Source organism: Solanum tuberosum, unplaced genomic scaffold, assembly GCF_000226075.1.
Source record: "Solanum tuberosum cultivar DM 1-3 516 R44 unplaced genomic scaffold, SolTub_3.0 scf00174, whole genome shotgun sequence".
NCBI lineage: Eukaryota > Viridiplantae > Streptophyta > Magnoliopsida > Solanales > Solanaceae > Solanum > Solanum tuberosum.
This window is the reverse complement of record NW_006239103.1, coordinates 24,592-52,059: the sequence shown is the minus strand read 5'-3', so window position 1 is coordinate 52,059 and position 27,468 is coordinate 24,592. Positions and strand designations below refer to the sequence as shown.

General features: G+C 35.0%; 4 protein-coding genes across 6 annotated transcripts; 2 read left to right on the top strand and 2 right to left on the bottom strand.

Moving 5' to 3' along the window:
- Positions 1–911: 911 nt before the first annotated feature.
- LOC102600710 (pre-mRNA-processing factor 19) lies at positions 912–9,450 on the top strand. The gene is made up of 18 exons (XM_006354373.2): positions 912–1,025; positions 1,159–1,244; positions 2,024–2,095; positions 2,215–2,277; positions 2,840–2,926; positions 3,819–3,960; positions 4,043–4,164; positions 4,347–4,463; positions 5,192–5,287; positions 5,416–5,475; positions 6,000–6,074; positions 6,925–7,029; positions 7,147–7,263; positions 7,379–7,456; positions 7,566–7,662; positions 8,176–8,227; positions 8,780–8,850; positions 8,957–9,450. Exons 1-18 carry the CDS (start codon positions 1,013–1,015, stop codon positions 9,067–9,069), a joined length of 1,566 nt encoding a protein of 521 aa, XP_006354435.1. The 5' UTR covers positions 912–1,012; the 3' UTR covers positions 9,070–9,450.
- Positions 9,451–9,575: 125 nt separating this feature from the next.
- Positions 9,576–15,170, bottom strand: LOC102600175 (TLD domain-containing protein 2). The gene is made up of 8 exons (XM_006354371.2): positions 14,837–15,170; positions 12,122–12,582; positions 11,952–12,024; positions 11,751–11,831; positions 11,429–11,492; positions 10,393–10,480; positions 10,226–10,310; positions 9,576–9,900 (listed from the first exon to the last, which is right to left on the bottom strand). The coding sequence occupies exons 1-8, from the start codon at positions 14,921–14,923 to the stop codon at positions 9,850–9,852; spliced, it is 990 nt and encodes a 329-aa protein (XP_006354433.1). The 5' UTR covers positions 14,924–15,170; the 3' UTR covers positions 9,576–9,849.
- A 3,105-nt stretch (positions 15,171–18,275) lies between these two features.
- On the top strand, positions 18,276–22,327 carry LOC102599080 (cysteine-rich repeat secretory protein 3-like). Its single transcript, XM_006354367.2, has 3 exons — positions 18,276–20,004; positions 20,573–20,686; positions 20,919–22,327. Exons 1-3 carry the CDS (start codon positions 19,128–19,130, stop codon positions 20,924–20,926), a joined length of 999 nt encoding a protein of 332 aa, XP_006354429.1. The 5' UTR covers positions 18,276–19,127; the 3' UTR covers positions 20,927–22,327.
- Positions 22,328–22,416: 89 nt separating this feature from the next.
- On the bottom strand, positions 22,417–27,146 carry LOC102599401 (putative disease resistance protein RGA3). 3 transcript variants are annotated; one of them, XM_006354369.2, is made up of 3 exons: positions 26,778–27,146; positions 22,693–25,813; positions 22,417–22,587 (listed from the first exon to the last, which is right to left on the bottom strand). In XM_006354369.2, exons 1-2 carry the CDS (start codon positions 27,084–27,086, stop codon positions 22,712–22,714), a joined length of 3,411 nt encoding a protein of 1,136 aa, XP_006354431.2. In that variant the 5' UTR covers positions 27,087–27,146; the 3' UTR covers positions 22,417–22,587; positions 22,693–22,711. The 3 variants fall into 3 exon arrangements, with proteins under 3 accessions (XP_006354431.2, XP_006354432.2, XP_006354430.2); XM_006354370.2 differs by having other exon boundaries at positions 22,417–22,583; XM_006354368.2 differs by having other exon boundaries at positions 22,417–25,813.
- Positions 27,147–27,468: the final 322 nt, after the last annotated feature.

Below are 27,468 nucleotides of genomic sequence, written 5' to 3'. Positions count from 1 at the left end.
AAAATATTTTGTACTCATGTGAATTTTACCGTCTTTTAAAAAATTTCTATTCATTTAACATTTTTTAAGTTTAGCATATCACACAGGTAAGTGAAAATATATTTGATCTCTTTTTCAAATACCGTATAGTTGTAAAAAATAAAAAAATCAAAAAAAATCGAAAGAACCGACTAAAGCCAAAACCGAAAAAATTGACTTTATGTGGTTTGATTTGATTTTTAGATTTAATAAATCGACATAATTGGTTTAGATTTTTTTTAATGAAAAGCCAAACCCAACCGACCTATGTACACCCCTAGTCTAATGTATCATTGATCAATTAGAGAAAATTAAACTATCAGAGTTATGATGGAATAGTTGAGATCCCTCTATCCTTAATCATCGAGCTTCTAGTAGTGAAAGAAATTATGTTTAAAGCATTATTAAAGCCTTAGGTATTGTCTAATATATCATTGATCAAGGGAGGCAATTAAACCATCAGAGCTACGGTGGAATAGTTGAGATCCCTTCCTCCTTAATCATCGAGCTTCTAGTAATGAAAGAAATTATGTTGAAAGCACTGCCTCCAAAAATGAGCAATGCAATACGTATATTTGAATTCAGTTAGACCCTAATACGAGCAATGAAAATCGAGTATAAGATAAAAAAAAGATATGATTTTGACCTCTTAATTTGTCATTAATTTTAGATACTAAGATTTATATTCCGTCGGAAAAAAATATGACCAACATTGGGTTAAGTTTGGTCATATCTATTTATTTTTTATCCTAAAACCGATATAATTTGATTATGACGTAAATAACAATCCTTAAATCGACTTGAACTTGAAAAGAGGCCTATTCGGGTAAGGTAGGGTCGGGTCGGATCCTACCATATCCCATTCTTATCATCTGAAACCCTCAAGTTAAAAAAAAATTGTTCATTTCATCTCCCTCGCTCTCACTCTGCATCAGCTCCTTTTGTGCTACTTAAACCCTAGCTCTACCTCTTTGCCTTTCTCTCTCTTTCAACAATGAACTGTTCAAGTAAGCTTCACTTTCTCTCTCTCTCTATCGCTATCTACTTTTTTTTTCTTTCTCTATGCACATTTTCCGTAATATAGATCTTTTTTTTTTGCGTCTCTGATCTGTAGTTTTCACTGTTTTTTTTTCATTACAGTTTCCGGCGAGGTGCCGGAGGATCCAGTAGTTTCGAAGAAGTCCGGACTCCTTTTCGAAAAGCGTTTAATTGAAAGACATATCTCTGTGAGTTTTATCTCATTTCTGTACTAAATACAGTTTTTATAATTTGTTATTTACCTTCATTTTATAGTTTACCTATCTATGTTTGCTGTGTTAGTTACCAATCTATGTTTGTTATAGAGAGATATCTGTAATTTGTGTGATTGATTAATAGCTTGAAAATTATCTACATTTTCAGAATTTTAAACTCATTTTTGATGTGTGCAGTGTGTATTCTTTTAGCAGTAGTTTTTTTTATTTGATCCGTGTGATCGATATTGTGGTTCATTTTGAAGAGAAATGGATTTATGCCCGAGGTTGTTTCATGCGAGATGTAGGAAGGAGAAATTTTGAAAAAGTACGGTTTTAAAGACAAACTATGCTTCAATCTCGAGCTAGTTAGGGTTGGGTTATATGGATCCTCTATATTAATTCTTTTAATTTGTGCGTTTCAACAAAAAAAAATAGTTGTTTGTCTTTTGTATATTTAATCCAGTATAAATTTTGAATTGCTGGTCTCTATCTTCCCTGTCTACACTCCTCACCTAATGGGTTCATAATAGGGAATATAAACTTAAGTAGTGTCAACTGTCAACTCAGGCTTTTGTTAAAAGTGATAAGGTTGAGCAGAAAGAACAGTATTCATGTAGCTTGATTGTAGGAGAATTTTCCAAGTTGTCCGGTGGGAGTATCACCATCCTTTTTTGGGGTTAAGTGGTATTTTTGACCTTTAGCTGAAGGCAGCAACATGTTCTTAAGTGAACATGTGTTTCTTAATCGTTTTGTCCTTTTGGTTGGTGCAGGATTATGGCAAATGTCCTATTACTGGAGAGCCATTGACGGCAGATGACATTATCCCTGTTAAAACTGGCAAGGTAGTACTGTCTGAAATTTGAAATGTAATTTGCTTCTAATTTTCCCCAGTATTAGCTTTATGGTATGATCTCACATGGGTTTACAACGTGGAGCTTACTATTATTGGTGCTTATTGCAGATAGTTAAACCCCGACCTGTACAGGCTGCTAGCATTCCTGGGATGTTGGGAATGTTCCAAATAGTACGTGTTTTTGATCCTTGATTTTCTGCTTCCCATTTCTGAGGTTTGTTTGCAACTTAATTAGTATGGATGCTGAGGAACCGGGATAATCAAATATCATTTTGCGAAATTATCTTCCTTAATCATCTCCGTTGAAAGCACTTCTGCGAAGATTTACCTTCGCGTGTTCTGTTGGAAATTGTAAGCAGGTTTCTCATGATATGCCCCTCATCTGACAAAATGCTTTTTTTCTAATAAAAGGGATTTCTTAAGTATTTGTTTTTGTTCAGTGTTCAATTAGACTGTGGCATGCAGCTCAGGTTAAAATCATCATCTAGAAATTTATGGTCGTAGCTTAGTTCTTGAAGATTCCAAATAAAGCCTTATTACATATGATGAACCAATTTCAGCAGCATGATTTCTAGTGCATTGTTGATCTCTTATTCTTTAGTCTAACTGGTTGTTTATCAAATAGCGTTTTCATCTCTTAATCCTTTACGTGGTGCGACTACTAAACAAATTACCATTTATCTTGGAGCATTTGTTACATTGATGCTTCGTCTTAATTTTTTTTGTCTTGTAGGAATGGGATGGCCTGATGCTGTCAAATTTTGCATTGGAACAACAATTACATACTGCAAGGCAAGAGCTGAGCCATGCTTTATATCAGGTGAAAGAAGTGACCTACATACTCTTAAGCATCTGGCAATCTTTATTCTGGGGAGTTTGTCCTAGAAATCATATTTGATAACGTAGATGCAATGATTAGTTTTCTGAAAATTTGAGTGCTTACGTAGACATTATGGACATTAGGGCAGCCTCATATACTACTGATGGAAGAGGAGAGAGGAAGCACAAATTGAAAATTCTGAAACTAGGCGGTGCAAAGTTAGAAGTTCTCTTTTTGTGCTACTTTTCCGTTGTAATGTCCTTTATTGTTTCAAGTTTTCTGTTTTGTTTAACGAGAATTTTTTTTTTCTATGGTAAAACCCAACATCCTGTAACTCCCTTCCTAGGATCTCAACAGTGGATCTTTGTCACTTTTGCTCCTTTTATGATTAAAACTCCAACTTTATGTTGGAGATGGGGGATCCTTATTCCTTACTACCAAGCTATCTCTCTTTTGTCATAATGGAAAAAGAATTTTAAGCATAGGAAAGAAATAAGTATTGTCCTATTGCCTGTAACGCGACATGAGTTTTTCTTGTATGACACGAGTTCTCCTTCAAAGAAAAACACAAGCAAGACTGGTGACACATACTGGTGTCTGTTAGTGTCAAAATTGAGTAGGAATAAGCATCCTAATATTTGGTATTGTTGCTTCTTGAGCCAATAATCAGGTTCTAGATTCACTGTACATTTCATTTTTGTCATCTTTTCTGTTTTTTGTCCTGTCTTTCTAATCCAGAGTTCTCTCTTCTCAATAACCAAAATTGACATCTGGACAATTTTCTCCCAGTTCTCTCGTCGTACATTCTTCTAGTAGCTGCTTGTACGTATTACATTGTTCTGCATGCTTCGTCTAGTACATGCCTTGCTAAATTTATGTCTTATCTTGGCAGCATGATGCTGCTTGCAGGGTAATTGCAAGGCTGAAAAAGGAAAGGGATGAGGCAAGGGGGTTGCTTGCCCAGGCTGAAAGACAAATACCCATGGCAGCCACTACAGCAGTTGGTACTACTGCTGTAAGCAATGGGAAAAGAGGTAATTGTTTTTTATTCTTTTATGTGTCTTGTACCATCTTTATCCCACACTTATTATTCATGTTATCAACTTGTATCAATAGCTGCTGAGGATGAGGATACGGGCCCTGATGGAAAGAAAATTCGCCCTGGGATATCACACTCTGTCATTGAGACTCTTACTGAATGTAATGCTGGTCTTTCACAACAAAGGAAAAAACGACAGGTAATATCTACTACACATGTTTGGAGGGATTTATATGTAGTAATTTTCCCTCATTCTCTTCTGATATTGCATCACTCCTTTCTTTAGACTAATGTAAGTAGGTGTTATATGAGCACTTTCTTGCTGCCGCTTCTCCTAGTTAGATGAAAAATGATTATTTTTCACTTTCTTTTCCCACCTAGATACCGGCAACATTGGCCCCTGTGGATGCTTTGGCGAGATATACCCAACTGAATAGTTTTCCTCTTCACAAAACCAACAAACCGGGCATTTTGTCTTTGGATATTCATTATGCTAAGGTAAGTTCTTTCTTCTGTTTTTCCTGTGATTTGTTTTTCATTATTGTTCACAAGGGAGATACAGCCAAAATCTGTTTCCTGGACTTGGCCATGTGTACTTATCCAATGCGGGTGTATGAATTTGGTACCCGTACTTGCACTTTTCCTGCCAAGTATTAGTATAATTTGAAGAAGTCGCGTGAAGTACCGATGCCCACATCACGCTGTTTGACACATATGTTGACTCAAATGAAAGATCCACTTAACATAGAGTAAAATATATTCCCATTAGCTAAAATGAGTCATTTGTTTTGAAACTTCTGCTTTTAGGACAGTTGCATAAGTTAATAGCTATTGCATAAATAGCCTTGCCTTTGAAAGTTGTCTTTATAGCTACGTAAGTATTGAGTGCTTATCTAGATACACACGATGAATTTTTTTACTTCTACGTTGAGGCACGAGTGGTTTTACAGGAGTATGTTCCTATGGTATGTACTCGGAATATGAGCTAGCAAGTTAGATCTAGAGCCTGTTCATACATCTGCATTATCACATTAGTGCAAAACAAAGGAATAATTTTGTGTTATTAAAAGATTGTCTTTATGAGATGAAATATTTTGATTAAGGAGAAAGTTGTTGCAGATATTCAATGATCTGTGCCAATTGATTCTTACCTTTGCTTGTTTTCTTGATGCATATTTATGGTTTAACTACTTCAGCATGTCTAGTTCTAATTTATGTTTTGACAGGACATAATTGCTACTGGTGGAGTTGATTCAAATGCTGTGATCTTTGATCGACCTTCAGGACAGATCATATCAACACTAAGTGGTCATTCAAAGAGGGTCTGTCATCTTATTGATACTTTTCTTACTATCACTTGATAATTCATTAGCTATGTTTTCTTAGCGAGAATTTTTGTTTTAGTAGTTAATTTCAAAAAAATCTGTCTCAGTATATTCTGCCTTTATAGGTTACCAGTGTTAAATTTGCGGCTGAGGGTGAACTCGTGGTCTCTGGTTCAGCAGATAAGGTACACCTGATTGTTTCTCTTTAATGCGAGTTGAACATGCACTGCTCATTCAATAATCAAAAGTAGCCTTCATCTTCTTGTCTTGTTAAAGCTTATACTTCCTTTAGTATGTTCTCCCCTTCTATGGCATGTTATGTGCTACTCTTTTGGAATTACCGAAAAGAGTTCACTTGTAAAGAATATCTAATCATGAACCAGTGATATTGGATGTTTCAGTATGGAGTTTCTTTAAAATTTTGCCACCAAATATACTAGCTATGCTTCCAAGAATAGAACGGATAAAAAAAAGGAAAATCATTATTTTGCCTCTTCAGTTCTAGCCTTCTAGGATCAGATCTGGTTAGAAGTAGGATTTGGAAATTCTTAATATGGCAGCAACTTTAGAGTCAAAGGTTATTGTCATTTCAGATGGTTTTGGCACCTTTACTAAGTAGTAGAAGTATAAACAGTAACATGCTGTTACTTAATACACAGTTGCATTCTTCCTTTGATGTTTTACTAAACTGTGTAGCTGAGTTTTGCAGACGGTTCGTGTGTGGCAAAGTTCTGAAAATGGAAATTATGACTGTAGGCATGTCTTGAAGGATCATACAGCAGAGGTAATTTCATATTTACAACTTGTTGATCAATACTGAAGTACTGATATTGAAATACCTTTTTATTATTGAAAGACACAATGCTGGTAATTGTCCTGCTTGATTGCACAAAACTTAATATTGATTCTGGAAAACGAGTTAATGCGTTATCTGGTGTTGATCTCTATCTCGGTTCCCCATTTAGCATTCCACTTTTTTGGATATTTCCTTTCTAGGCTTAGATATGGGAATGATAAAATAGATCATTAAGAAGTGAATGCATGGAGATGGAACTAATTTTTTTTTTGATAAGGTAGTTCAAAATAACCTATTTGGGACTAATGCTTCGCTGTACTATAAAAATGTTACCCATGTATTAAAAGAGTAGATCCATATTACAAAAAATGTTTTTTGATCCGAAATTGCTAGATCTTTTTATTTTTTGAGAATGGTAAGGTTGACTTGGGAATATATCTGCTGCTGTATCAACTATCAAAGAGAAAAAATGTATTTCTTTTGTCGTTGGAGTTGTCTTTACTTCATGTTAGATTTAATTCTTTTGTCCCTAGACTAATTTCTTAGTGAGCTTCCACTTCTTGAATGTATTGCCTGCATGCCTCAAAAAGTTTCTCCACATTCTGCTTGAAGGAAAAGAAAACAAAGGGAAAACACTTCGCGGGAAAAAGGGGGCTAGTGGAAATCAATGTTATGTTGTCTCTGCCTTGGAATATTAGTTCTGCAGACTCTAGAAATTGCCTTCACCCTTGACATTTTGACATTACTTCATTTTTAGGTTGTTGCTTTCAACTGAATATAGTTCACTTTCAAACCTTTTAATCAGTGATTTAACATATACATCTACCAATGATTGCAGGTGCAAGCTGTCACTGTCCATGCAACCAATAATTATTTTGTTACTGCTTCTCTTGATAGCACGTGGTGCTTTTATGATCTTGCTTCTGGTTTATGCCTTGCACAGGTTGCTTTTCCCTCTGGGCTCTCATTCTCAAGAAACAATGTGTAGATGGTTGGGGAGTCATCAATCACCTTTTATAAACTAATTGACTTGTTAAAAAAAATTTATATTGTAATTCAGGTAGCAGATGCTTCAGAATCTGAGGGCTATACTTCCGCAGCTTTCCACCCTGATGGTCTGATCCTTGGAACTGGGACTTCAGGGTCTCTGGTCAAGATATGGGATGTAAAAAGTCAGGTCTGTTTGTTCCAAAGTCCGCATGATTGCTCATGTCATTCCTCTTCTTCTGTCCTAGTATTCTTACTGTTTGTTTTCTCTGTGTGTGTTTTTTTTTTTTGGTGCTTCTCTTCAGGCAAATGTTGCAAAATTTGATGGCCATGTTGGGTCTGTAACTGCTATTTCCTTTTCAGAAAATGGCTATTTCTTAGCAGTGAGTATTCCAATACTGAATTAAGCTTTTGATAATCTTTGTTTCACTGGCGTAAAGCTATGTGTGATTGAACTTGTGACTGATGTTTCCTTTCTATGTTAATAATCAGACTGCTGCTCATGATGGTGTTAAACTTTGGGATTTACGCAAATTGAAGAACTTTAGAACTTTCGCTCCTTATGATGAAAACACACCAACTCAATCAGGTATACATTAACTGCATTCTACTGAAGCAAGACACTGAATCCATTCAAAGAAGCTTTGGTAGTTCGTAAATAAAGATATTTTAGTGTTTGCTTGAGTAGTTTCGGAAGGTAAAAAATTTGTTTCATGGATTACTGTATATTACAGCATACTAACATATGACTGTCATTTATGGGAAATTTCCTTTTTAGTCTGGGAAGTGTTCACATTAACGAAGTACTGTATGTTTGAGAATGCCATCTCAATTCTCAAGTTCCACTGTTGTTTATGGGCCATTCCCTTTTGAAAGTCTGGTAGCTTTCTAATTCAGAAGTCTACTTCAGAGCTTCTCATTTTTTACACAGTTTGCATATTGGTTATGACTCAAGACTCTTTTCAAGTAGTGTTATAACTACTCTATTGTACCTTCATCTTTCAGGATGTTGATATAAGCTACTTCTATCATAAATTCATTTTCTTTAACAATTTTATGTGCATCTAAGATTGTCTAAATCTGCTTCTCCTTTTACTTGCAGTGGAATTTGACCATAGTGGAAGTTATCTTGCCTTAGGAGGCTCAGATATACGGTAAGACAGCTACACAAATATATAGACCCTGATACTTCTCATTTTTCTTGAACTTAAAAGTAGTTCCCCTTGATGGGTGTCAAAAGACTTCAGCATAGATCAATACTCCCTCTGGACCACCTTACTCGTTACATTGTTGGTTTTCACGGCCCTTAAGAAAATCTGTTTTAACCATCATACCCTTATTTATCATCTTTAATGATTTAAAATGTTTAAGAGTAATATAAAGAGAGTGAATCTAGCAATCACAATATTGAAGCATTTGTATGTGCTCTTCACTTGGGTTTTCTATGCTAATTAGTCAATGTTTATTATTTCCAAGAATAATTATTAGTAAGGGGAAAATGGGAAGGATGTACTCAACCATCTATTTATAGTAAGGCCGACAAGTAAAGTGGTTTGGAGGGAGTTAAAAAAGAAAAGAAAAACCAAGAGCCTTGGTGGATTGTTTATCATTGTACTTTGATTACGATTATGTATCCCTTAAGTGATCCCTGGAGTTAATCTTTTTGTCAATTAACGTTTATGTCATTTCTTTCTGTGCTGAATCAGAGTTTATCAAGTCGCCAGTGTCAAGGCTGATTGGAATCACATCAAAACCTTCCCTGACTTATCAGGCACAGGTATAGTGTTTCCTCTTATTTTAGACTCTCTAAAAATGTGCTCTTGATGACATATGTTACATGTCTTTATAAAGGTAATAATAGTTATCGTTATCATCTAATGCAGGCAAAGCAACATGTCTGAAATTTGGTCCAGATGCATCGTACATAGCTGTCGGATCTATGGACCGCAATTTAAGAATATTCGGGCTGCCTGGTGAGGATCAAATGGAGGGTTAGGCTCATTTCCAGCGTTAAAGCAAACAGCTTCTTCCTTTGCATCTGCTGCAAGATCACAGAGTACTATCTCGAGGGTAGGAGGTCGATGGGTCCTGTTCTTTAATATGTAGTTCTTCTGGTTTTTGCTAAATTTTGGGGTGGGCAGGCTAATAGACATATAACCACAAACTTGGGATAACATCTGAGGTGCAGAGTTTATTCAGTCATCCCAAAACCAGCCTTGGGTTAGTATTCTGTTGTATCATTCTTGTGTAACCATATCGTCCTTCCTGGAAGCAAAACTCTGAATGGATAATGATCAGTTACAGTACATTGAGATGTTATGTTTGTAGCCATAGTAGATATTGCATTAAAGATTTCCATGACATTCATGTTACTATGCGATATTTTTCCATGTTATGTTATTGATCACGTCTCTATAAGTTGATTCGAATTCATTGTTGTGTGCAACTGTAGCAGGTTTTTGAGACGAGAGTCTACTCACAACACGAAAGGCTCAAAGTAAATAGTAAAAATGAACTTGTGGTTTGCTATTATATAAAATCACAATAATCATACACTATAAAGCCTCCCTTGGCTTGAAGGATTCAGAATATGCTAAATAAATATTAGGCTAATGATCAACATGCATATCAACTCACAATTGCTAGACTTTTGTCCCTATGCTGCAATCGGCCCATGTCCAGCAGGATTATAGAGGAGGAAACTGCTTCATGGACATGAAAGAATAAATAGAAGTATTCAAAAATATAGCTAACAAAAAAAATGAACCAAGAAAATCTAGGCTTGGTATGAGGGGAGGTATTGAGACGCATGCGCAAAACCCCATAGCTGCATCAACAAGAAGAAATTGTCAAAGATTTGGTGATAGAATGACAAATAAATTTATTCAAATATTTCATGAGTCTGCTACCAAATATACAATGTCCTAGCTCTAGAACACAGTCCTAGTGACTAGTGAGTTTGAGACAATTTCTCACAAAGCCATACGATCATCTTTAGCCATAAGAAAAGGAAAATTAGTAGTTTTATGGATGTTACACTCTCTCTCTCTCTTTAAGTTGGTAATACATCGATCCTAAGGTAGTGTTTTGAAACTAGATTGGAAGTAGAATAATGAATGGGCACAAAGACGAGGGGTTACTAAGGAAGTTACCTCAACATTCCTCAGTTCAAACTCTTGATCATGTGCCAAAAATGAGTTCCCAAATGTTTCACAAGGTCCACTGCTGCCAGATAACCTTCGCAGAAAATTGGAAATAAGAAAAGAAGAAATTTGCAACTTGCAAGCAACAATGTATAGTGCAAGGCAGAGGAACTCACAATTCACCGTCCAAGCTTAAAGCAAAATTTCCACCTCCTCCGAGTGCCAGGATATCATTCAAACACAAGTGAAAATATCTATTGGCACCTATTCCAAAATGGCAACAGTTTAGTTCATGTCTGCATGGGTTACTTCAGATTGGGATTCTTGGGATTTTCTACAACTAATATACACCTTTTGTATTGTTGCATTGCATGTATCATAATGGGTATACAAAGTTCATATTTTATGCTAACTTCCAACACAAAGAGACTGAACGATGGACAAGTTTGGATGTGTACTGAGCAAGAAGATTTATCATAAAGAATGCTTAACAAAAACATGACCAAGGTAAGGTTCCCTACCCTCCCCAGACCCCACTTGGGATGGGATCTCATTGGGTATGTTGTTGTTTATTTTGTATTTGGTGGTCTGCTAGCCGTAACATATGTTAGAACAATTTGGATAGTGGAACAAAGCTAGGTAGCATAATAACTTACTTTGAATGGACTGTAAAGAAACTATTTGAATTAACTCTTGCCACTCCTCTCACCAAACAAAAAGAAGTAAGAAGAGAAAAAAGATCATATGTGGAGATGGAAAGAATCTCATCAAGGGCCACAATAAAGTTGACTTAATTTGCTGATAATTGTCAATTGTCAGAAAGGATTAGACTTTTGAGATATGTTTATCACCTCAAATTGCTGGTGACAGTATACAGTACCTACTACGAAGTAAAACCAGCATACGTTTTTCATCAGAGAGACTATGTCGAAAGGTGAAAATTAGGTTCCTTGTAAGAATGTAACAACACAACATAGTATAACTTCTGGAAGCCTTTTCTTTTCTTTTGAGAAAAAATAAAACTTCTGAATGTTTTATTGTGATAACTTCTGCACACTGTTTAAAGCAGGTCATTGGCATACATCTTTGACTCATCTTAACTGTGAGAGCTCATAGTTAATTCATCCATGCAGTTTTTCTCAAATGGAAATTTTCTATTACTGCGTTTACACAAACTGATATTGTAACAAACATCCAGAACAAATTTCTTACCTGTTGGTCTAAATAACCTTGGTTCACCATATAGAGTTGTGAATACAAATGATTGATTTGTTCCCTGTCACAATAATACAATAATCACATTAGTATTAAAAATAAAACCAATGCTCGGTGAAAATGGAGAAGGAAAACATAGGCTATTGTTTTTTAACTCTTCATTTGAAGTAAAGGGAGTTTGAAACGCTTTACTTGCACCAAGTCGATTACCAAGAGTAAGATTAGACCAGAAACTGGTGGTTTTCTTATTGAACATTACTTCGTCATTAGATTGTTTCAGTTAAAGAAAATTAAATACTGCATGTGTTTGCTTCCTTACTTGGTACTTCCTCTTCGCAGTAGGCTTTAACGGTGCCTCGAGCAACCCACCAAACACAGCACCCTTCTTATCACCAGTAATCTGACACAAACATTATAAAGAAAATTCATCTTCAAAAGAAAGAAGAGATCCTTTAAAAATTGCTATAGAAGTCGGGAATGCATGCACGACAAATGTTTGCAGCAATTTAGGTGAACATACCAGCAAGCAAGGACCAGAAATATCAGCACTCTTGCGAATAAGAGTACGGAGTGATATACCGTGTCTGGCCGTACTGCCCTTCATTAGAATGAACAGGATAGATATTAGTATTCAGGATACCGAAGTTATAATAGACGTCGCAGCAGAAACTATTTTAAAATCAAGATTACCTATATAACAAGACCCATCGACAACCTTTCACTATATTAGGAAGGGAAGACTGGAAAAAATCATATAAATTTGGAGTAATGAAAACAGAATCAGTGGTTAGATAGGCCAGTGACAGCTCAAAGCTGTGTCTATCAGGAGCATCTTCAAAAGTTTCAGAAGTAGGCTCTCCATTATCATTGTCTGCATTTACTGTCTCCTTCTTCACACAAACTGAACTCCTGATGGAGCCATTTTCACCTTTTTCTGGATGAATGTCTGGTATCTCTTTGTAATCGTTGTGAACCTCAAAATCATCCAGAGGTTTATTGCGCAACGAGAAACTTTTACTTCTCCATGTAAAAGAATTTGATTGAAGTGGTTTGACCTCTCTTCGATCTCTTGTATTCGCAAAATATGTTGATGGTAGAAGGAAAGATAAAAAAGATGTTACAGATTTTCCCTCCTTAGTATACGGCCTGACCTAAACACAGAGAGAGCTAACAATGTTACAAATAATATGCATTGGATAGTGATAAAGGCAACCCTCTATCAAACAACAAGTCTCCTAATGCAAAATAAGTAAGGGAAAACAATGTAGAGCTTGGGTTGTTTTCTGTAAAAATAAAATAAAATATTCAAAATGCCTCATCAATTTTTGGAACTTTAATATGGGTGAAATTAGTAAGTTAAACTGGCCAATTATCATTATTTATTACTAATCCTATAGAGATTCAAAGTATTAAAAAGGACCCTCTGACCCGGCAAGGTCCTTACATCACATTTGTTCTTGGAGAACAAAATTATCTCCCTTTGTTATGGGAGAACAATGCAAAACCACGTGTCTGACTTCGTTTGGTTGCAAAACCAAACAGGCCAATGTTAACAAGGGCATGTCATCCATATTTGTTTTACTGATAGGAATATTGTATTTCATATTATAAATGTGTTTGCTAAGACTGATAAGCCTCTTTATGAGGAATATTGTATTTGATGGCTTTCTTGCTCATTGCAGTTTGTGTGAACTGGAAATACTGAAACTCTTCACAACCCCTTTCATCTAATGTTTTACCTACTGAAGATGATTTCATGGACAACAAATTCAGTACTTCAACTAGATCCAGTTACAAATCAGACTGCCTGTCAGGTTTAGGATGGGATGATGAGTCATTTAGGGAATGTAACTTCAAAAAGCCAACAAGTTCAATCCCCACACCATGCAAAGCGAAGCCCGGTATTTAAGTGGAGAAGGGTAGAGGGGCGGGCCCATTATCCACCGAGTTTAGAAGGCTGTGATTGGTCCAAAGGGCGGGTCACATATGGATTTCGCGGTTATTAAAAAAAAAAAAAAACAATGTAGAGCTTAATTTTTGCTCAAATAAACAAATGTCCTAAATCACAAAAGAATAAAAACAAGAACAATGTAGCATGAGCAGCAGTTCACTCTCCAGCAGGAAATCCAAACTCTATATGAATATAATTCCATCAAATAGTATATCTGAATGTCTGATGAATGCTACTCCATTTAGTGACAAACTTCTATAAACAAACTTGAGCTTAAACAACCGGTGTGGTTTTTTGTAAACTTTTGTTCTCATAAATATATCAACTATTTCATATTTTGCAACCACAAAAGAAACTACCATGAAACAACTAACTAAATCTTACGACGTTTTTGAAAGTTTTCACCTTTTCTTTTTTCATCTTATTTCCTTTTTTAGTTACTTGATTCACTTCATATACAAATTCCTTAAACATGATATATAGTTTTCATCATTTTGCTTTTTCTTTCACTCACCTATTTCATGCTCATGTTCAAAAGATGAAGGTAGCAGAGATGAGGATGCTCAAATGGATGGGTAGGCATACTACAAGGGATATGAATAGGAACGAAGACCTCCGTAGAGGACAAGGTAAGGAAGCTAGGTTGAGATGGTTCGGGCATGAGCAAAGAAGATGTGTGGATGCACCAATAAAGAGGCGTGGAAGGTTTACCATAAATAGGTGTTAGGACTTGGGAGAGGTTGAAGAATTGGAGGAGCTGATTCGAAAGGGCATGACTCACCTCTAATTGAATGAGGACATGGCCCTAGATAGGAAAGTTTGGTGGTCGAGGATTAGGATAGAAGATTAGTAGGTAGACGAGTGTTGTAGAATCTTTAAGGGGAAGGTCAAAAGGCTAGTCTTCTTTGCTACTTTCCTCTCTATTAGTAGTATTACTATTTAGTACATGAGCAAGTGTTTCCTTACTTTGTTTTATTGTTACCTATCACTTTATTGGTTGTGTCTATCTTGCCTCTTTGGCCTTTGCTACCATTATTTTTTCTAACTACTCTAGTACTGCTATTTTATCGTCATATCATTCTTGCAATTATGCTTCAATATTTGTTCTTCCGAGCCGAAGGTCTATCAAAAACAACCTCTCTACCTCACAAACGTCTCCTACTCTCGACAAACCCCACTTACGGAATTAGACTAAGTATGTTGTTATCGCAATTACAAACTCATGTATAAAAATTCCTTAAACATCATATAAAGTTTTCATCTTTTTCAGCTACCCAATTCCTTAAACATCATACACAAACTAATCACCAAAAAGTTAACATTGCTAGCAAAAGCAATTGTAATTACACACACAAAAAAAAAAAAAAAACTTTAGCTACACATACAGATCAAAGACAAAAAAACTCATAACCAACAAAATCTCAAATTCTAACAGAGAAAGAGGAAAAAAGAACCTGAGATTGTTGATCAACAGATTTAGAAGGAGAAGCTGAAAACAATCGAGAAAGCTTCTCAGAAACTGTATCCTTTACACCATACATATCTATCTACCTGTTTATCTTCGTTTTAACCAATTACCCAATTCAAAATCTTTGAAATTCAGATAAAAAACTGAGATTTCAATGGTTAATTTGAGAAACCCAAATCCAAAAATTTGTTGAAAAAGGCAATGTAAAAGCAAAAGGGGGTATTTTTCTTGAGTTACATTCAGATTTTTGTGATCTGAGAAGCTGAGAAAAAAAAAACAGAGGTGAAGATACAGAGCACCGACGAATTATATTAACAGTTGAAAAACATATAAGAAAAATAAAGATAGCTATTTATTAGTAGAATTTATTAGAAAAGGATATTCTGATTTTTGACTTTGTATCAATTCTTTTCTTTTCTTATGATGACTAGTTGGTTTCGTTTATTTGTTTATCGGGTTTTGACTTGACATAGAAAGAAATTGATTGTTTTTGTTTGTTTATTTGATTTGACGTAAAATTCAAGGAAATAAAGAATAATTCTGAGTCTTATGGTCTTAACTCTTAAGGATATGTGAAGAGGTAGATACATTAGTATTAACAAAAAAAATAATACGACAAACAAATTGAAACAAAGATAGCGATGACAGTGTGGTGGGGCAGATGCGGATTGGGGGAGGATTTAAGGTTGTGCGGAGTTTGAGGGATGCGGGGTGGGTTGAAGTGGGTTTTTTAAGTAATGCAAGGTGGACGAGTTGCGGGTATATATGATTTTATGCGGGTTCAAACTTGATTTTAATTTTTTACATGTTATGATAGATCGTTATTTATTAAGATTTTTTTTAAAGCTACTAAAATATGCGAGATAGTAAATAAAAATTGTTCAATAAAAAATAAAAATTTCTTACATGTTTCCCAATTGACCTCTAAAAAATAATTTTTTAAGTCATTATCTATTTAATTAAACCAACTTAATGAAAAAAATGAATTTACTTTTAGTATTAAACTTAATTAGAAAAAAAATATTAAAAAAATTATGTCGGGTGGAGTGAGATGGGTTGAAAATGAAAAGTTGTTAAGCGAAACAGAGCAAATTAAAAAAATTGCGGGTTAAACTCAACCTTCCCCCTCCCTGCACCGCCCCATTACCATCCTTAAACGAAGGGAGCAATTTTCTTTAACGTGATGACTCTTTATATATTAATCACATAGTGTTTTGATATATGACTTTATTTCTTTGGTATTTTAATAACATAAGTCTTTCATGAAGCTAAGATTTAAAATATGGAAGAAATATGTATTTTTACGACTCTATCACCAAATAAATTTAAATTTTGTTCAACTTAATATTGTTTAACACTTCTATATTCAATACTTTAATTTAATAAGAGACTGGTTAAGTTAACAATAACAACAATGTCAATAAATAGACCATCCAAGACATGAATGACCTTTTAGGTATAATTTTTTATGTGATCCTTGCTATGTTTAGTATTTTGGTGATTATTTCAATTTTGAGGCATGTATAATTTGGATTAATAAATTAATAGTCCCTATATATATATGTGTGTGTATATTATGTTATTTTGATTTTAAAATTTTATTAAATGTGAATATATATTCTTTCACCAAATATTTTAACATACCTTGTCTATTTGTTAGATTTTGAGGAAAATTGTGGAGAAATACATAACAAATATATATATATAAAAAAATTGAAGTGCCACATCATCGAATTTATGTCCCGCTTTCATAATGATTTTAACTCATTCACATAGTTAATTTGATTGTTTTGTTTTATCTTTGAATTTGTGTTTTGAAGTGTCATTGCCACGATAGTGACCATATTAGAGTACATACAAATGACAAAACATCTTCTTCTAAACCTTAATAATTAGTAATCATAGTTTGATAATAATATTCTTGTCTTCTACTTCAATTTTCGAACAAAACATTCTTCAAAAAGACAAAATATAATATTTGAGAATTATATTAAGAAGAACCTAAAGACAGTTGCTTGGAGCGTATGGTATAGAATAAACCCATCATTATTTACCTTAAATAAGAATAAATAACACTATGAAATCCCTCCATTTTTTATAATAGATTTTGGGTTCAAAATTGAAAATGGAGTAATTTCTAATAAGATATTGAATATATCTCTTATGTTATCCATTTCATAGAATCATTCGGTCCGAATTCTAGAACATAAACTAGATGATGAAACATAAAAACTCAAGACGTAAAAGAGCATAAGATGGGTTGGGTTGTAATCATATCATTTAAAAATTTAACATATTAATGAGAACACAACTTTTATGTTTTTAATCATATCTTCAAAATTCTTTTTGATAATGAACAACGGTGAGACTTAATCTACTCAGTTGCAAACAAAAAAGGAACCTAATCAATTTCAATCTCATCTAAAAGTTTAAATAATAAAACCATCATACATTTTATTTTCTTACTTATACTTAATATAAGCTTTACCAGTGTTTCGAATGACGAAAGGCAACAAGGGTTTGCCTTGCCACAAGGCGAAGTGAGTGGCGAGGCGCTCACCTTTTTGAAGTGCGGCTCAATTAATACCAAAAAATAATAATATTTAATTGCATATATAAATAATCAAAATCTCAACAACAATAACATATAAGAAAATATTTTAATCCAAAAGTTGAAAATAGTACATACTTAGAACTTGAATGAGAAAAAAACAGAACAAAGAACAAAAGTCAAAACAGTGAGAAAAAAACAGAGGTGGAAGCGGCTCTGAAGAAGAAGGAAAAAGAAACAGAGGAAGAAGAAATCTAAATAAGAAAAGAAGAAATACATATTGATTGGACTTTGGAGTCACTGCAAAAGTCTAGCTAGTCGCCTAAGGAGTCTAGTCGAAAATCCTAAAATTACCTTTTAACATTAAAAATCCTAAATTGATCGCCTTTTTTTTTAATAAAGAAAATACAAAAGGCGGCGCCTTTGTCGCCTCTCGCCGCCATGGGACGATCGCCTCGCCACAATGTTAAAATGCGATGAAGGGTTGCCTCGCCTCGCCTCTCGCCATTGACAATGAGGCGATTGCCTTTCACAACACTGAGCTTTACCAACACGAATTTAAAATAGTCAAATTACTAAATTCTATATACCATATACTCCCTCCGTTTCAAAAAGATTGATCTGGTTTGACTTGGCACAAAGTTTAAGAAATTAAAGAAGACTTTTGAATCTTGTGGTCTTAAATTAAAGTTATGTCAAATGTATAAAATTGTCCTTAATCTTGTGGTGTTATACATGTCACACGTGGAAAGCAAAAAGTAAAATGTTATCAAAAATGGAAAGAGGTCATTTTTTTGAAACTGACTAAAAAGGAAAATAGGTCATTCTTTGTGAAACGGAGGGAGTAACTATTTCAGAAAAAAGAAATAAAACCAAAAATCTTTATGAGGATACCATCTCTAGTTATATCATTTATTACTATTATAAGCTAATCTTTCAAATCTTAACAACTTCAAGTAAATATATATATTTGCAGTTATCACATGATAAAGATTGGTTGCCATAACTATATCAAGCCAATTAATAGATTCACTATATTTATTCAAACTCCATTAAATAATGTTCAACTAAAGACAATCAATACAAAACAAATATACCATGAAACTTATTAAATATTTCAAAATTCAAAATCTTGAAATTTTACGGTATGTTTTTTCTAAAAAAATATTGTACTTTAGTCAAACTTACACAGTTAATCCATGTTTACTCCCACTCTCTTCACCTCTCTGTTACCTAGGGAATATTTTTTACCACTTTATGAGTTGTTTTTTTATAACCATTTTTTTTGTTCTCATTCTCTAAATACACCCCACCCCCTTGGCCTTTGTTAGTAAAAAATAGAGTTGGAGGTTAAAAAATACAGTATCAAATTGTCCTTTGTATACATATATATTATATATAAACTGATAAAGATAGAGATACCCTATTTTTCTCAGTTCTGCACATCCAAAGATAGACAAATAGTGGGCCATTTATAATAATAAAGTGAATCCAAAAACACCACTACAAAAACCAACACCCCTTTTTTCAGAAAAAAAGTAACAAATTTCAAGAAGAAATAGTACTAGTACTAGTACTAGTAGTAGCATCTCAACCCTTCAAAATCCCTTACTGAAATCTTAAGCAAAAAAAAAAACAAAAACTTCAAGGTGCAATCTTTTTCCTCTCAAAATCTACAAAACAGCAAAAAACAACCATGGTATAATATTTCAAGAATCTCCAAAAAATGGTAATGGGGTTGTCCAAGAAACCATTTTTATTCATTTTCTTGGCCATTCTAGCTATTTTCAAGGATCTCCCAAAAATGGGGTTGTCCAAGAAACCATTTTTTTGCATTTTCTCTGTTTATTTAGTCATTCTAGCCATTTTCCAGAATGTAGCACCAGCTGAATCTGCATCTGGAAACACTAATTTAGTGTACAAAGGTTGTGCAAAACAGGCATTATCAGATCCATCTGGTGTTTACTCACAAGCCCTTTCAACCCTTTTTGGCACTCTTGTTTCACAATCTTCAAAATCCAAGTTTTACAAAACTACAACTGGTACTGGCCAAACTACAATAACTGGTCTTTTTCAGTGTAGAGGTGACCTCTCTAATATTGATTGTTATAACTGTGTAAATGGTTTGCCAATACTGATTGACAAGCTCTGTGGCACCCCTGTTGCTGCAAGAATCCAGCTTTTAGGCTGTTACATGCTCTATGAAGTCTCTGGTTTCCCACAAATCTCAGGAATGGAGATGTTGTACAAGACTTGTAGTGGGAAAAATGCACCAGGGAGTGGATTTGAGGAGAAGAGGGATACTGCTTTTTCCACATTGGAAAATGGCATGGCTAGTGCTAATAATGGATTTTACACTTCAAATTATGAGTCTGTTTTTGTTTTGGGACAATGTGAAGGGGATGTAGGCTCTTCTGATTGTGGTGAGTGTGTGAAAAGTGCTGTCCAAAGAGCTCAGGTTGAATGTGGTAGCTCAATTTCTGGCCAAATTTTTCTTCATAAGTGCTTTGTCAGTTATAATTATTATCCAAATGGGGCTCCCACAAAATCATCATCATCATCATCATCATCTTCTTCATACTGGTCTCCATCTCCTTCAGCAGGTACTTTTCCTTGAATTGATTGCTTAGCTAGCGTTTAGTCATAGATTTCGAAAATTTATCTTTAAATATCTGTTTGACCGTATATTTTGGATCAGATTTTGAAAATCCGTCTTCATAAGATTTTCAAAAGTCCCAAAAACTGGTCCAAACCATATATGTTGCTTAGCTAGTGTATAGTCCAAGTAAAATGCATGTTCAAACACGACTTAAGTTTCAAAAACTCAACTTTTCACGTTTTAACTTCAAAATTCATGATCAAACGAGAGATAAACATGTTAGACTGTGACAATGGTTTCTGGTTTAATTTGCAAGTGTTAACACTCTAATCAAGATTTTGTCTTTCTTAGAATTTTTGAGCTGTCTACCTCATTAAATCAGTTGTATACTTCAATAAAAAATGGATCTTGGAATAAACAAACAAGGAGCATGATAAATTGTGTTTTTTTTAATAATATGTCACTGTTAACAAGATGTTTGTCTAACTTAGATTTGTGTGCTCTCATTTCATATTTTTGTTATAAAAAAGTTGTATAGTAATGAGAGTTGTGTATGTTCAATTAATGTGTAGGGACAGGCCAAAACACAGGGAAGACAGTGGCTATAATACTAGGAGGAGCAGCAGGAGTTGGTTTTCTAGTCATTTGCATGCTCTTTGCAAGGAACCAAATGAAGAAACATGATGGTAAGTGTATAGTAAAATTTGGGAAAATAATATTTTCGATCTCTCGTTTATTGGTAAATTATGATTTTGATCCTCGTGATATATGGCTCGACTTGTCTGTCTAACCTTCACGTAGGACTAAAATTAGAATTTATCAATAACTGAGGGACTAAAAATGTTATGAACTCTAGATTTTTTCTATGGTTTAAAATATTGCCACTTGCTTATGTTATGATTTAAATATTTGTTGCAGATTATTGAAGGGATCAGCTGTGTATTATTATTATTATTATAAAAGGCTGGCAAAAGCTTTTTGTAAGGTGGATTCTTTCCTTGTTAAGATTTTCTTCCTAGAAGAAAAAAGAAGAAGGAAAATTTATTTTCTTGGAAATTCCTGAAAAAAGTGAGGGAGTTTGTGAGCTGTAATTCTTGGAATTATTAGGTAAAAAGAGAAAAACAAAAATACTATTTTGGGGACATAAATTTTTGGAGAAATGATGTAACAATACATGTTTTTTGTCAACTAAGAAAATTGGAAAGAGCATTATAATGTTTCTTGGCATTTTTCTCCTATGGCCATGTGCATGTTGTCTCTTTTCTCTTTGTCTCTGAATAATTGTTTCTCCCTTTTTTTCTTCTTCTAAAGTTTTTTACTTTTTAGAAAGTTCTCTCAGTGAGTGCATTTCCACTTGTATAATATATACAATAACATACTCAGTGTGATCTTATAAAAGAGGTCAGGGTAGGGTAGATGCATGCATGCCTTAACCTATCTCATAAAAAGGTTATTCTCGATAGATGCTCTCACTTGTATAATATATGAATTGAAAAATAATTTATGTTACTTGGTTCAATATCCAAGAACAACATTGTCATTTGGTGGGCTTCCCTACAAGTTTATGAATGTATATACAATATGCCATCGCCCCCGAGGCCTAGCTCAAGTGACAAAAGGTGGAGGATTTGTGGCTTAGGTCGCAGGTTCAAGTCCTCACCATGCAAAACGAAGCCCAGTATTTAAGTGGAGAAGGGTAGAGGGGTGGACCCATTATCCACCGAGTTTAGAAGGCTGTGATTGGTCCAAAGGGAAGGTCATTGACGGATTTCTCGGTTATCAAAAAAAAAAAAATATGTCATGCATATACATTTTGATTATGATACCAACATGAGTTGTGCGCAGTGTAGTGGTGGAACTGCTTCACCCTTAATCAAATATCTCGAGTTCGAGCCTTGAGTAAGAAGAAAATCAATGTGGAATGCCACTCGTGTAACTTATATTTTCCTATTTCTACGAGGAAAGTCATTTTATTCATTTTTAAAGAACTTATTTTCCAAAGTTTTGATCAATCAAAGCATATTCTGGAAAATATTTTCCTCCGTATCGAACACACTCTTGATGTCACTCCCTTTCAATATAAGAATCTTCTTTTTCCCTAAACTGAGCTATCCTTTTCTTGTTTATGACTCATTCATGTACCTCCCACTCACATTATGTGTATATAATAATAGTACTATGTATATTTCTAAATTAATACTCACGTTAAGCACCATACAATAGTTCTGAAAGTCTCCTAGTGATCTAGGGAATTTAACTAAAAGACTTGTGCTCAGCCACAAGCCAGAAAATTTTACTTGCTATCGCCTGCCAGCATATTCATCGCGTTAGAAGATAGAGAGTCGGGTCTGAGTGGAGTGATAATGCTAGAGATTAAGTGGTCGTTGCAAATATAATCCGTTATTTAAACATAATGTTAAAGAAAACCATTTGATATACCAATAACCATGGAAATGGATGCCTCAGAGAAGTTCTTCTGAATTATCAACTTTTTAATTGACCCGAATCTCCCAAGAACATAGTTGAAATGACAACTTCTTTCGTTTAAACTCTCCAGAAGATCGGTTCAGCAACCCAACTCATCTATCTATCCAAACATTGATTCAACAACACAACATAATAAGGTATAAAACAATACATTATGTGAAACAATGAGAAACAACACTCCAAACAGGCGTAAAAGGATAATTACCTCAACTTGCACCAGGTCGTCATTCTTGTATGTAAACTCTTGGGATGTGAGCAATCTTAGGCCAGTCCTCTCCTACTTCCTCCTGGCACCTTTGCTTCAGGATTGATGAACCTCTAATAACAATTAGCATTTGCAATGCTGCGAGAGATCGCATGCCTTCTGGCAAGGATGTCAACATTGGGGAACCATGAATCCTCAACTGATTAAGGGAAATGAGGCCGCCAATCCATTCTGGAATTGTTGCAAAGTTAGGACATATCCTAATGTTTATTGATTTCAAAGTACCTGAGAAATGTTGGAGCCAAACTGGAAGTGTCGTTAGCTTGTCAAGCCTGAGAACTATGAAAGTTGACAAGTTCCCCGGGGCTTGAAATTGCATTGCCTCATCGCTGGACAAGTCGAGCTGAGGGCAATTGTCTATCCACAAATGCTCAAGGGAACTGAGATGAGTTAGACATGTGGATAGAGAGACCAGGTTTCTGCAACTTTGAATGGACAAGGATTGGAGCGACACCAGACTCTTTAACACATCCTCTGGCATAGTTACTAGGCTAACAACAGAACGTAGAGTCAAATTATTCAAATCACAAAGAGGAGAATGGTGATGCGGTGGGCAAAGAATTTGCTTCATTATCTTCTTATTTATTGCCTGCAATTCAAGTCGTTTTAGGGAAGAGAAGTAGCATTCATCTGATGGTAGCATGAATTTATCATCACCTTCAAGTCCATCGATGTTCGCTACAACGTTGAGATTCCGTAGTACAAGACTTTGGAGAGAAGGCAATTTCCATAGCGGTGGAAGCTTTTGGCATTTACGGGAATATTCTATACGTAGATAAACAAGCTTGGGTAGCAAAAATCCAAGATTCTCAACCATCAACCAACTTGGAAACCTTGACCCGCTATAATTTACTATTCGCAAGCTTTCAATGTTATGGTGCGGCTGCAGGGCCTCCAACATTATCAGATCATAATCCTCATAGTTCCCAAATTCGAACTCTACATTCAGCTGTCGAAGATGTTTCATTTTTTTCACTACATCTGTCAGTGTTATTTCTCCAATTGCATGGACTCGTCCCTTGAAGTTAATGGTTAATCTATTTCTGAGATCGAGGCCTTTTAGTTCATTCAACCTGTCACTTGCCAGACCAGATTTGCAACTTTCTTTGCCTATGATAAAATCTGTCAATGTCCGTAGAGACGTCAATTGGCCAATTCCAGGCATATCTTCCAGGGATAAGCAATAATTAAAATCCAAATGCATGAGACTTGCCAACTGCCAAAGTCCTGGCGGAATATGGGTTAATGAGCGGCAGAATCTACATACCAAACGTCGAAGGCTCACCAATCTCCAAATATCTCTTGGCAACTTTGTGAGTTTATTGCAATTGACCAACTTTAAAATTTGTAAGTTATGCAATTTTGTGATGGAATTTGGTAAAGTAACAATGCTCTCAGAAGAAATAGCAAGGTATCTTAGATGCTTCAGTCCACCTAAAGATTGAGGCAAAAGTTCTATCTGCAGCTGACATAAATGTAGAATGCGCAAACGTTCAAAACTTGAAATCATTCTCTCCAAGGTTGAATTGCTCATGACACTGTATGGGGAACCATTTAAGTAAATAAATGTCCGCAACTTGATATGCTTCCTATAGAAGTCACTGGGAAATACCAATGAACCATCAATCTGGAATAAACAAGACGCATGGAGAGTTTGTTCTGGTACAACCTCTGTATCTTCAGTTTTAGTGATACTGAAGAATTCCCTATCTGCAACTTCTTTCGCGAGATCATGAATAAGATCGTGCATTTTATAAAAATGCAGGAATTCATGTTTTTCAGTTCCTTGAAAGAGCAGAAACAATTCATGTTCTTCAGTCTCTTGAAAGAATGACCTTCTTAACAAATCCATGAAATATGAATTTGCAACATCCTCCACATTATCTCTGTTGCTAATAGTTGATTGAATAAAGCCTTGAGCAATCCACATATCAATCAAATCAAAACTCTGAATATTGAAATCCTTTGGAAAGAGGGAACAATATGCGAAGCATATCTTTAAATGCTGAGGAAGGTGATTATAGCTCAATCTCAAAATGGCCATTACATCGTTGCTCCCTCTTGTGATACTTGACAAATCTTGATTCTTGAAATATATCCACTCATTCTCCGTTCTTTTGAGGCGTAGTAGGCTTCCTACTGATTTTATTGCAAGAGGAACTCCTCCACACTTTCTCACAATTTCCTTTCCTATTTCCACCAAATTCGAATTTTCGCTCTCTTTGTTACATTCAAATGCCATTTTCTCAAACAATGTCCATGCCTCTTCCTCTGAAAGGTCCCCTAATTTATGTTGGTGAACACTTCCTGAAACTTCCGCCACCACATCTGAACGAGTAGTCACTAAAATCTTACTTCCCTTGGCTCCACCAATCAACATATTCTTCAGTTTCGACCATTTCAAGGTATTTTCGTTCCACACATCATCGAGCACTAGCAAATACTTCTTCCCATCAAGCATTTCCGTAAGCTCATTTTGCACTGTATTTAGTTGAAGGTAATTAGCCTTCTCCCCTCCTGCAGATTCGATGATTTTTTCTGCAATCATTTTCACTTCAAAAACATCCGAAACACAAACCCACAATCTTTTATCAAAATTCACCTTAACCATTTCATCATTATACACCCATTGTGCCAGAGTGGTCTTTCCTAGTCCCCCAAGACCAACAATTGATATAACCACAACATTCTCTTCAACCTCAGAATCCAAAAGAAAATCCACAATTTCCTTTTTATCAGCATTCCTTCCAATCACTTCTCCATCAGGCACAAACGAATAAGTCTCTCTATCCAAATTCAATTGGACTGAATTAGGCTCCAGAAGCAAAGGTTGCCTCATTTCAACTAGATCTAAGGAGGCCTTATCTTTTGCAATTAGATCTAGGTTTTGTCGAATGGCCTTGAGTCGATGACTTATCTTGAGATTATAAAGCACAGGGTTTGATTTTGAGAAGAAGATGCCTGCCTTATTCACCAATTTTCGACGTGTAACCTCAGTGGCGAAGTCATCCAAGAGATCATCAGCCTCAAAGAACACTTTTTTAAGCCTCATTATCCAGTCCTGTTAGGATCGAAATAATCAGGTGTCATGCCGAAGCTAACAAAGCAAACATCAAACGATAAATAGAGATATATCAAAAGAAAGATAATAATTTAGCATGGTCCTATCAATTGATATATCTCCACAGGCGAAAATGAGCAATCCATAAAAAAGGCATAATATATAAATATTCCCGCTATTAAAAGAAAAAGCTTACATCTACTTTCCCTATTATATAACCGGTCCCATCTCTCTCCAAACCTAACGTGGTAGTTTCCCATCATAGGGCTTTCTATCTATAGATTAAGCCATTACCAAGGAGCTAATTCGTTTAAAACTTAGTTGACTGCTTCTATAGAAAAGCCAGAGCGTCCTAGGCTCAACATTATAGCACATAGGGCTTCGGCGCTATTATAACACCTCGCTAAAACTTGACTCATATGGTATCTATGTCCTTCAACTTTTAGTGTGCATAAGTAGATACTTAAACTTATATAAAGTTGAAGAAGTAGACACACATCCTACTAGCATAACACACGTACAATGCCATGTAGGATGTGATTTCTCATGTAAGACGCCGAGTAGAACGTGTGTGTCTCTACTTGTTTAACTCTATACTAGTATAATGCACACCCAAAAATTGGAGGACATATAAGCCAGATAAAACTAAGTTAAATGACATGTTTACGTATTGGGAGAGTAAGAGGTTCACACAAATGATAGAGTAGCCACTTGTTTTCACTTAGACAATTTGTCGAACACTTGATGAGCGTATGCTCCAAGATTCTTTAACAATAACATTTCTCCACACCCATTCTTCCTCCTAGATCATACATCACACAAACCTCTTAATACACAAACCTAAAACATCCCCATATCCCTCAACTCATACTAATTGCTTAAGTTGGACTCAGCATGACACCTGATTATTTCGATCCTGATAATCATAACAAAATTAAGGCAAACATGTAATATATTCCCTCACCTGATGGCTACTCCCCTGCTGCTTCTCTGCATCAGTAAGTACGGCTTGGATAGAAGAAACTGTAGTAGATAGCTTGTGAAGCTCATTGGCTACTCCGTAAATGGATCCTACTTGTTGAGCAGCAAGAGAACCCAAACTTTTCAAGATTTCAGCAGCGAGCTTGTATAGAATTGTTTCAGCCATTATGTATGCTAGTGGTAACGGAATTAGTCGAGTTGCGTGAAAACTGCAAAGTATATGATTTTGAAAATGAACTATCTTTTGCAAAAATTTTTGAATTAAAAGTTGGTTATACTTAACAAAATTCATCAAGAGTTGACCAAGACTTATTCCTCATTACAAATGACACATTATGGAAAAAATAGTCAAATATTTAGATTATTAAAATTGGAAATTTTTCTTTTACTATAATTAATGCAAAAAATACTTATACAATATGATTTTATACTCCCTTCCCTTTCGATATTTATTTTGAAGCTTTGACTCAGTCTGTTATTTTTTTTATTTTGAAGCTTTGGCTTAGTCTATAGTTTTTTTTAAAAGAAAAATCTAGTTTTCATATTGAAGTTCGATTATTTTGAATGAAGCGCTCGTACTAAGAGACCTATCCTTTATTGTTGGTTTCTGTCTGTTATCATTAATCACTATAAGCTCTAATTCTCAATTATTATTTGGATCCAACAAATACAAT